This window comes from Gekko japonicus, unplaced genomic scaffold, assembly GCF_001447785.1.
Source record: "Gekko japonicus isolate JY-2015 unplaced genomic scaffold, Gekko_japonicus_V1.1 scaffold146, whole genome shotgun sequence".
Taxonomy (NCBI): domain Eukaryota; kingdom Metazoa; phylum Chordata; class Lepidosauria; order Squamata; family Gekkonidae; genus Gekko; species Gekko japonicus.
In genome coordinates, this window is record NW_015167533.1 from 1,143,213 (window position 1) to 1,154,341 (window position 11,129).

Sequence of the window (11,129 nt, forward strand, 5' to 3'; positions counted from 1 at the left end):
GGGGGGGGTCTCAAGCAATTAGTGTTTGCAGCTCAGCTTCCAAAGGCAGCAGATGCACTGAGAAAGCGCTTCGACCCTGGAGTGTCTGCTTGGAAGGGAGGGGTTGTCTGCTCAAGTCCGAAAGGCAGCTTCCTTCAATGGACCTCTTAGCCATTCCCTTGGTTCTCTGCACTTGGGTTAGTGATGTTTTCCAGATAATGTTGTGGGGGCTGGCTCCAGATGTTGGGGGGACCCTCCGTGAAATCCCATCAGGGGTTGCCTCCCACTTACTGCGCCTTCTCTCTAATGCTTCTCTCTCAGTGTGGGGTGGTGCATAGAGTGGTAGACTAGGACTCTAGGTGACCTGGGTTTCTTTCCCTGCTTCCACCATGGAAGCTCGCTGGATGATGTTGCCTCTGTGACAAACTCTCAGCCGGGCCTACCTCTTAGGATTGTTGTGCGAAAACGGAGGAGGGGAGAATGAGGTTCTAAAGCCACTGTGAGTCCCAACTGGGGAGAAAAACAGGGCATCCATAAATAAATGCAAGTGCATGTATGCTCCCTCTGGCTCCAGGGCATCTGCTACCATGGCTGAGTGCTGTTCTGCCTCCCCTGCTTGGCTTCACTGAGAGCCAGTGTGGTGTAGTAGTGGAGAAGAAAAAGAGAAGAGATTGGATTTATACCCCGCCCTTCACTCAGAGTCTCAGAGTGGTTTACAAACTCCTTTCCCTTCCCCTCCCCACAACAGACACCCTGTGAGGTAGGTGGGGCTGAGAGAGCTCTTTCAAGGACTGCTGTTGAGAGAACAGCTCCTGTCAGAACTATGGCTTGCCCAAGGTCACACCAGCAGCTGCATGTGTAGGAGTGGGGAATTAAACCTGGTTCTCCCAGATTAGAGTCCATGCACTTAACCAGTGCACCAAAAAGAAGGAGGAGGAGGAGGAGGAGGAGGAGGAGGAGGAGATGGGATTTATACCCCACCCTTCATTCTGAGTCTCAGAGCGACTTACAATCTCCTTCCCCTTCCCACAACAGACACCCTGTGAGGTAGGTGGGGCTGAGAGAGCTCTTTCCAGAACTGCTCATGAGAGAATACCTTTGAGAGAACTTGTGGCCGACCCAAGGAGTGGGGAATCAAACCTGGTTCTCCCAGATTAGAGTCCACACACTTAAACGCTATACCAAACAGGAGGAGGAGGAGGCTGGATTTATACCCCACCCATCACTACCCAAGGAGTCTCAGAGCGGCTTACAGACTCCTTTCCCTTCCCCTCCCCACAACAGACACCCTGTGAGGGAGGTGGGGCTGAGAAAGCTCTTTCCAGAACTGTCCTTGAGAGAACACCTCTGACAGAACTATGGCTTGCCCAAGGTCATCCAGCAGCTGCAGGTGGATGAGTGGGGAATCAAACCCAGTTCTCCCAGATTAGAGTACGCACACTTAACCGCTACATCAAACTGGCACTACACCAAACGCACTTAACCACTACACCAAACTGGCTCTCAAGAGCGGCAGAATCTAATCTGGGAAAACTGGGTTTGATTCCCCACTTCTCCACATGCAGCTGCTGGTGTGACCTTGGGTCAGTTACCAAGTTCTCTCAGAGCTGGTCTCTCAAGAGCAGTCCTCAAAAGAGCTCTCTCAGCTCTGCCTACCTCACAGGGTGTCTGTTGTGGGGAGGGGAAGGGCAAGGAAATTGTAAGCTGCTCTGAGACTCCTTCTGGTAGAGAAAAGTGTGGTATAAAAACCAACTCTTCTTCTTCTATCTGTTGCCCACAGCAGGTGTCACCACTCCCAGTCAACTCTGTTGTGTTTGTCTGCTTCTGACTGAGCAAGAAGCAGCATCCAGGAATGCTGTCACTAGGACCCAGGGGAAGAAGGCAGGGAAATGAGAGAAGTTAGCTTGCTTTGCTGCTATTGGTCCCTCTGAAGGTATGCTTCCCTGAGGTCACAGCAGCTGCCTAAAGGTGCCTGGATATGGTAGCTGAACCACACTTATTAAATTCAGGAAACGTCCCACAAAGACTAAGTCACCCTGTGTGCAAGTGAAGCCTGTCCGTTCTTGCCACTTCTTTGTCACGGCCATCACCTCCGTTGTTGTAATCATGGACTCTCCAGTGGTACACTTGATCATCACTTCTTCTCCGGCCCCCCGATCTTCAGTCCTCTAGATTGGTCATATTCCCCCAGCGATGCAATGCATATCTGGGCGGCCTCCATTTCCAGAAGTGAAAATTGCGTATCTACGGCTGCAGAGAAGTGTCCCGAACATCGCCACGGGTACGTGGGTCTGACAAATTGGGGGGGGGGGGAGAGGGACAGAAGTGGTGCTTTGTTGTGCAAAATGTTTGACAACTAAACAAAATCGAGGACAGTGTGAAATAGAGAGCCCGTCAACAGTTGTGCTTGGGAAGGAGATGAATGATTGCCCCGGCAGTCTGCACGGTAACAAGCTGTACCTTACAGACAAGATCCATACACTATGAAATCCTCCCCCCTCTGCCTTTTGCTCAGGATAACCATGTTCAGTAATGCTAGGATCCAAAGAAAGATTCAGATTAAAAGGTTGGGGGGGGGGGACACCATACACTCGTGACCTATTTCTGACAATGTCCTAAAGATATGAGGCTGAAAATATCCAGTGGCATGAATAGGGAAGGTCTGGCACACCCTTCTCTTCGTTCATGGCTATTATTGCTTCTTCCTCCCACCTCTCCCGTTGTGGCTTCCTTCACTGTTAGGACGCAAGGCGCAAGAGCCTGAGAGAGAGGACCCATCTTTTCCTCTTACGCTCTTCTCAAAATACATGCATTTTGCCCTGACCTCGATGTCCCCGGTTAGCTCGAACTCCTCCAATCTAGGAAGCTAAGCAGGGTCAGCCCTGGTTAGTACTTGGCTGGGAGACCACCAAGGAAAGCCAGGGTGGCTATGCAGAGGCAGGCAACGGCAAAGCGCCTCTGAAAGTCTCTTGCCTTGAGAACCCTGTGGGGTCACCGTACGTGGGCTGTGCTTTGACGACAGTAACGAGAAACACGTCTTTTGCCCTGACCTGGATACCCCAGGTTAGCTTGAACTCCTCCGGTCAAGGAAGCTAAGCAAGGTCAGCCTTGGTCAGTATTTTGACGGGAGGCCACCATTGCAGGCCCATAGCTAACGTGGGGCCCAAGGGGCACGGCCCCCTAGCGCCAGTTTGGTGTAGTGGTTAAGTGTGCGGACTCTAATCTGGGAGAACTGGGTTTGATTCCCCACTCCACCACTTGCACCTGCTGATGTGACCTTGGGTCAGTCACAAGCTCTGGCACAGCTGTCCTTGAAAAAGGGCAGTTTGTGTCAGAGCTCTCTCAGCCCCACCCACCTCACTGGGTGTCTGTTGTGGGGAGGGGACGGGAAAGGAGTTTGTAAGCCGCTCTGAGACTCCTTCGGGTAGTGAAGGGCGGGGTATAAATCCAATCCCTTGTTCTTCTTCTTCTGGGCCCCTCCCTCCCGGGCTGGCCCCTCCCTTCCTAGCTTCACAACTTGAGCAGGTATGCAGTGCTCCGGGGGAGAGGAAGCTGCGGCTGCTGGGCATTACCCCCCGACTTGCCCTGGAATCTGGTGGGGGTGCAGGGCTGCCTTAGGGGAAGGCTGGCTTCTAAGGAGTTTCATTAATTAACTTTGATTTAATTCACTGGTGCTTCCCCCCAAGCCCCCTCCTAAAAACATCCCTAGCTATGAGGCTGCACCATTGGAAGTCTAGGGTTGCTCTGCAGAAACAGGCGGTGACCAACCACCTCCGAATGCCTCTTGTCTTGAAAACCCTACAAGGGCTCCGGTCACACGGAGGAGTTGCCGCGCTAAAGGTACGAATGTCAGGTGGATTTTTGGGGCGCAATTGCACCGTAACATCTGAGAAATGTAGTGCACCCGTGGCCAACCCGTGGCGTCCCGCCGAAGATCTGCAATAAAAAAGTACAGCGGAAAGTGCACTAGTATCCGGTAAACGTGGGGCAAGGGCGGGCGTCTGACCATGGGAGCGCTAGTATCCCGTGGCATCTGGCGCCTGTCCATGTCCCATCACAAATTGGATGTTTTTCGTAAGCGCATGCGCACAAACACGTAACCGAAAGCAGTGCTGCTTTGCGGAACTGAGCATGCGCACAAATGCGAAATGCTTGCCGCACTGTTTCTTTGCCACGCTCCAGCATCGCCGTGTGATCGCCAGCTAACAGCCTAAGCACGGAGACTTGGGGGACCGTGTGATCGGGCTACCATGCTTTATTTTGCTCCGGGGCGAACAGCCACACCTCCCCCCCCCCCCCGTGTTATCTGGCCCGTGTGACCGGGGCCAAGGTCACCATTTGCAACTTGACATGTATTTTGCCCCTTGAGGTTGTGTAGAGGTTGAAGAGCGCTCCTTGGCCTAAAGCTACTTACGATGAAGCCCAAAGCAGAGTTACACCCTTCTAAATTGATTGAAACCAATGGGTATAGAAAGGCATAACTTTGCTCGTGATGACACTGTTAAGAGAATCTTCTAGCACGGTGGAGATTTGGACTTGGGTCTTCCCATGTCCAAGTCCAACATCCTGCCCCCTCAGCTCTTGTGGCCCCCCCTTACTTTGCCGACATGAATCTTGCAGGAGCCACCACCGCTCCCTTAATCCCAGAGCATCTCGTGCATGCTAAAGCGTCAGCATAGTTCCCTTCCTCTTGCCTGCCACACTTCTGGGCTCTCCTTCAGGAGTCCGCAGTCTCCGAGCGTGTCTGCTTCTGGTTCCCTCTAATCAACTAGCACTGGAGGTGACCCAGCAGTAACAGACTGGAGCTGAGAAGAAACAGCAACAAGTGACTAACAAGAGACACCCAAGTGACCTGTCATGTCGGACAGGTCTGTTGCTTTCTTTCTCGCTGGCTTTGCTTCTGTCCCAGGCCCCCCGACTCCCTGTTTCTTCTCTAAAGACCTGTTTAGGGCTAATTAAGTCCCCCGAGAGTGAGCCTGAGGTGGCAGAGATGAGAAAACAAGGTTATTCATCTCTTGCTTTGGAAAACTGCTATGGACAAGCAAGCTGTTCCTCGCACTTCCCCCCCCCCACACACACACACATGAAGAAATTTATGCCTGCCGCCGCAGCTATTGCCGCTGCTTACAGCAAATGCAAAAGTGTAGGGAAGGTTCTAGCAGCGTGCTTTTCTACCAGATGGGCGCCCATATGTTTCGCCTCTCTGCGTTCTTCCGTTTTCGCTTTGGCACGCACATATGCCTGCCGTTTTAGGTGTGTGGGGATTTTGCACAGTTTAACAATATTAAAACTAATTCCGTTTATGCTCCTTTGGGAGTTAGTTGACGGTGCTCTGATCTCTGGGGGATGAAGCTGTTTGGAGTCCTGCGCATCTCCTTTCAGTCTCTTCTCCATCCAGTTGGATCCAGCCAGCTTCTCTGCTGGTGAAAAAGGAAGGAGGTATTGTCTTTGACTGTCCCCAAAAGGATAGGCTGAGAATCGTGGGAAAAACCCCATTTGTATTGGGGGGCAGTATATAAAGGGAAATAGGATGAGTGAAAAAGCCAGCGGCTTGAGCAGGCACTGTGGGACATTGAACAGGCTTCTGCTTTAGAGATCAAGATAGGTAGCCGTGTTTGTCTGTCTGCAGCAGGAGAAAAGAGCAAAAGCCCAGTCGCTGTGTTAGTCTTCAAGGTGCTACTGGACTCTTGCTCTTTTCTACTGCTTTCGAGACGTTAGAGTTTCTGGTGTCCCATAAGACAGGAATCAGAACGCTGATTTACTTTTCACTGTTTTCGCAGTCTTGTTGATTGGTTTTTAACTTGGTGAGAAATGCCATCATAATTATTCACGCTTTGTGTTTATGTTTATTTTTGTCTGATCTGTGAAACTCCTAATAAAATATTGCATAAATAATATTTTTTTCAAAAAAGCAACAACAATCAAGATGAATTTAGAATGTGATACCCTCGTGAAGGTTCAGTAGCAACAACTACCAAGTGGGAATGGAACAATTATCTCTTCTGAGATGAACGCCGCAACTCGTGATGCTGAGACTGTTGGTTAGGTTTCAGGTGAACAAAAGAGAATAATGGCTATCGTGACATCAGGGCGAAGAAATGTGAGAGAACTCTATTGCAAGAGAGAGTAAACAAGTGAAATTGAATAAGGCAAAGGCTCCCAATTTGAATTTTAAAAGTCAAAGATTTTGTCCCAGTTTGACCAAAATTACGTGCTAGTTGGCAGCTCTGAAATGGTCAAGCTACTTGTCTTAGCAGATGGTTTTGTTTTTTAACATCGAGGTTTCCAGCTCCAGGTTGGGAAATACCTGGGGACTTGGGAGGTGCAGCCTGAGGAAGGCAGGGTTTCGGGAGGGGAGGGGCTTCAGGGGGGGGCATGATGCCATAGAGTCCAACTTCCAAAGCAGCCATTTTTATCCAGGTGAACTGATCTCTGTTACCGGGATATCAGTCGTAATCTCAGGAAATCTCCAGCTACTACCAGGAGGCTGGCAACCCTCACCCCTCAACAGGGTTAGAAATGCAAAGAGAACATACAACTAGACGCAATAGTCCGTTTCTTGCTAGTGATTGGCTGTGGTTCAGAGATAGCTTCCGCACTGGTACTTGGCTAGGGCTGCCAGCCTCCAGGTGGGGCCTGGGGATCTCCCGCTTTTACCACTGATCCCCAGCCGACAGAGATCAGCTCCCCTGGAGAAAATGGCTGCTTTGAAGGGTGGGCTCTATGGCATTGTACTATGCTGAGGCCCCTCCCCTCCCCAAACCACACCCTCTCCTGGCTCCACCCCTAAAGTCTCCAGGTATTTTCCAACCCACACTTGGCAACCCTATACTTGGCAACCAACTCCTTCACCCCAAAGAGAAGGCCAGCGTCCCTTAATTCTAACCAGCCCACTCCACTTGGGCTTCCTGTGGTCGCCAGAGACTGTTCCTGAGAGATTTTCCCCTTAGTTTTGATTCAGAGCCAAGTGGACATCCCTTCAGCACAACTCGGCCACAATTGTCTCGCAGCCCGTGGGCCTGTGGAGGTGCGAAGTGCAACACTCGTTCTGTCGACAGCTTTTCTTTTCTAGGCTGAGCCCCCACCCCCCACCTCGGTTGCCAGCAGTGCTTTCCCCAATCCCCGTCTTCCTGGGTTTACTGACCATTCAAGGACTATCCCCTACCCCTTTCTCAGTGGTGGAAGCCTTTGCGGATGTAGCGGCCTTCCTCGTCCTGAGGGCCGCTCCGCAGCAACGGCAAGCTCATTAGATGCTTTCTCCTCATGCTGAGCTGCCAGCATGGGGGGCACGGGGGGTGGCAGAAAGAGCTATGGGAAAGTGATGGATGATATTTTTTTTTAAGGCAGGCCTTCTTGGAAAGGATTTTAATTGAAGTGGCATCCTCATCTGGACTAATTGCACAATGCAGACTTCCAAGGAGGGAACGCCATTCGGGGATCAAGGCTACCCAGGGTGGGCATGGTGGGGGGGAGGGCCAGAGTGGAGGAGGAGTCTGTTGGAGTGAGCTACTCAGCATGCCTGGACCAATGTTCCCTCTAAGCTGTGGAGCCTTGTGAACAAAAATTCTACTTCATGAGCTGCCGGCATTAAAGTTGTGAGCGAGCGATTTGGCTGCTGCATAAATGAGTTGGCTCTGGAGCTGTCCTTCCTGAGCTGAGACAAAAATGTGTGGGCCAGAGGCAAAAAAACTGTGAGCTAGCTCACACTAACTCAGCTTAGAGGGAACACTGGCCTGGACATTGCAGGGTGCTACATCCCTCTAAGGGTGTCCAGGTGGTATCTCCTTGAATGGGATGCCTCCCTTTGTCTTAAGCTGATAGCTGAGTGCAAAGTGATGCACATTGGAGCCAAAAATCCTAACTATAAATACACATTGATGGGGTCCGAACTGGCAGAGACTGACCAAGAGAGAGATCTTGGAGTCGTAGTAGATAACTCTCTGAAAATGTCGAGACAGTGGGCGACTGCAATAAAAAAAGGCCAACGCTATGCTCGGGATTATTAGGGAAGGAAACTGAAAACAAATCAGCCAGTATCATAATGCCCCTGTATAAATCAATGGTGCGACCTCATTTGGAGTATCGTGTACAGATCTGGTCGCCACACCTCAAATCGCAGGCACCAAAACAGGGCCCAGAAGGCTCTCCGCACTGGATTTGGCTGGAGGAAACAAATCTGTCCATCAGCTACGCATCCACCCACCTGCCTTCTTTCCCATGGACAGCATTGGGAAAAGTGCAGAAAAGGGCAACTAGGATGATAAAAGGGTTGGAACAGTTTCCCTATGAGGAAAGGTTAAAGCGCTTAGGGCTCTTTAGCTTGGAGAAAAGTCGACTGAGGGGTGACATGACTGAAGTTTATAAGATTATGCATGGGATAGAGCAGGTTGAGAAAGAATTACTTTTCTCCCTTTCTCACAATACAAGAACTCGTGGGCACTCCATGAAAGTGCTGAGCCGTCGGGTTAGAACAGATAAAAGGAAGTACTTCTTCACCCAAAGAGTGATTCACACATGGAATTCACTGCCACGGGAGGTGGTGGCGGCTACAAGCATGGACGGCTTCAAGAGGGAATTGGATAAACAATTAGCCACAAGGTATAGATAGGAACTCTCAGTTTGGGGCAAGTGATGCTCTGTATTCTTGGTGCTTGGGGTGGGGGGCAACAGTGGGAGGGCTTCTAGTGTCCTGGCCCCACTGCTGGACCTCCTGATGGCACCTGGTATTTTTGGCCACTGTGTGACACAGAGTATTAAACTTGATGAGCCGTTGGCCTGATCCAACATTGCCTTCTCTTATGTTCTTAGCAGCCCTCTGACCCCCCTCCTCTCTCTCTCACTTTGTCCTCTCACTCTCATCTCATGGCCTTCCATGGAGACACGTATCTCAGCAGGTCTCCCCTTTAGAGACAAAGCCCTCATCCTCCCACACACGTGATGCCGGCCAAGCTGGCCCTTTGTGACAGGGAAGGTCCTCTTTCGAACAGGCTTCTCTCTCTTCCTTTGACTGCAACTGGAATGTGAACGGGATCTCCTTGAATAAATGTAAGGTTGTTGGGTTTTTTGCAATATACGTCTTAGGAGATTGATTCACTGCACTCGGTATCACGTCTCTGTGACCATGCTACGTTAACCAAATATCCCAACAGAGTCTCATTAAGGGGAGAAATCGCGAAAGTCGCCTTTTGTTCCTCGGCCTCTGCCGCTGGAGGCATTCCTCATTGTCTCGCACCTGTGCATGGGAAAGAAGGAAGGTGGGTGGATGGGTAGCTGATGGACAGATTTGTTTCCTCCTGCCAAATCTAGCGTGGGGAGCCTTCCGGGCCCCGTCTTGGTGCCTGCGATTTGCTCTTTGCTAGCCACGGGGCTGCCATTAGTCAAATGAAGAGTGATTGTTAAAGGTTCTCCTGCGCTCTTAGGTGGCAGGAGCCCAGCTCTGCAGTGACTTATTAGTTGAGCAGCCGAGCTCCTGGAGGGCCCGGGCGGCTGAGTGTTTCCTTTAATGAATCTCTGGGTTGTTTTGCTTCTTAAGCGGAGCCGTTTGGAGGATAATGAAATAGCCAATATCTCCTTAATCCATCTCCTCCTCCCGCCTCTCTCCCGCCTCGCCCCCACCTTGTCGTCTCAGTGCTCCAGCGAAAGCTCCCTCGCCTCCTTCATTGAGCGTACTTTGTATGCACCCGTGCATGTGTGTTTATCACCAGGTAAAGGAACGGCTCAGGCAGATGAGAAGTTAGCACCACCGAAATCGAACCTTTTTGTCTGGGTGGCTTGGTTGGGAAGGTTATGTATGAATACGCTGCATATTTCCTGTCATGTAAGAAATGCCGTCGATGTGCCTGGTGGCGCCATTCTCAAGGTGGCCCAAGCAAGCATGTTTGACAAGAGTTTTCCAGTTCCTAGGTGCTGGTGCCGGGCTTTTGGGAAATGGCATCGGGTTTTTAGGTACCGGATGAACACAGAAATGCAGAGAACTGTTTCTGCATCTGACATGAGGCCCTGGATTTTTCAAGCCCTGATTTGCACACACAGGTGTTTATTTTCTAAAGCAGAAGGATGTGAACTGCCTTGTAGATGGTCCGTATGAGAAAGGCTCCACTTATTTTGTATAAACTAGTTAAGAAAGGGCCAACATTTACAAGGATTGTGCATGTTCATTTTTTCTGCTGCTCAGAGACACCATCTCTGAAGGGGTTTTTCCATCATCATCAGCAGCAGCATGTGTGTGTGAGAGAGAGAGAGGGGGGGTGCAGCCTGTGCAAACATTGTGCAACGTAAACATGTTTGGTGTAATGGTTAGGAGCATGGACTCTAATCTGGGAGAGCCAAGTTTGAGTCCCCACTCCTCCACATGCTGCTGGTGTGACCTTGGGTCAGTTACAAGTTCATTCAGAGCTGTTCTCTCAGGAATAGTCCTTGAAAGAGCTCTCTGAGCCCCACCTACCTCACAGGGTGTCTGTTGTGGGGAGTGGAAGGGAAAGGAGTTTGTAAGCCGCTCTTAGACTCCTTCGGGTAGTGAAGGGCAGGGTATAAATCCAATGTCTTCTTCTTCATCATCATCATCTATTGTAATAGCAGGAGATCTCCAGGGCCCAGCTGGAGGTTGGTAACATTAGCTGTCTCTAAATGACGCCCAAAAATCCCAGCTGGTACAGAATGTGGTGGAAAGGATCTTAACTGGGTCCCATTTTAAGTTCACGTTCTGGCAGTATTGTACCAACTGTACTGGTTGCCGGTTTGAACCAGGCACTGCCAGTACTGACCGGAAATGGCTTAGAGCCAGGGTGGTCAAGGACCCTTGTGATTTAAGATCAGCTGTTGTTGCCCGTGTTGACTTGAAGGGAATGGCGGGCAAATATTGCAAGGCCACTGGTCAGCAGTCAAGTCCCAGGCTTTTTCTCTGGTAAAGGTAAAGGTTCCCTTGCTTGAAAGCCAGTCGAATCCGACTCTAGGGTTGCGGCGCTCATCTCCGTTTCAAAGCCGAAGAGCCAGCGCTGTCCGAAGACATTTCCATGGTCATGTGGCCGGCATGACTAAATACCAAGGCGCACGGGACGCTGTTACCTTCCCCCTGAAGTGGTACCTATTTATCTACTTGCAATTTCTTGCTTTCAAACTGCTAGGTTGGCAGGAGCTGGAACTAGAGACGG

At 50.7% G+C, this 11,129-nt stretch overlaps 1 protein-coding gene across 1 annotated transcript in view; it reads right to left on the minus strand.

The window, feature by feature from the left end:
- Positions 1 to 7,151: 7,151 nt before the first annotated feature.
- The window catches only part of LOC107112318 (vomeronasal type-2 receptor 26-like), a 96,822-nt gene continuing 92,844 nt past the window's right edge, over positions 7,152 to 11,129 (minus strand). The window contains exon 8 of the mRNA XM_015413444.1: positions 7,152 to 7,250. Coding sequence (XP_015268930.1) covers positions 7,152 to 7,250 — 99 coding nt within the window. The remainder of the gene's footprint in view (positions 7,251 to 11,129) is intronic.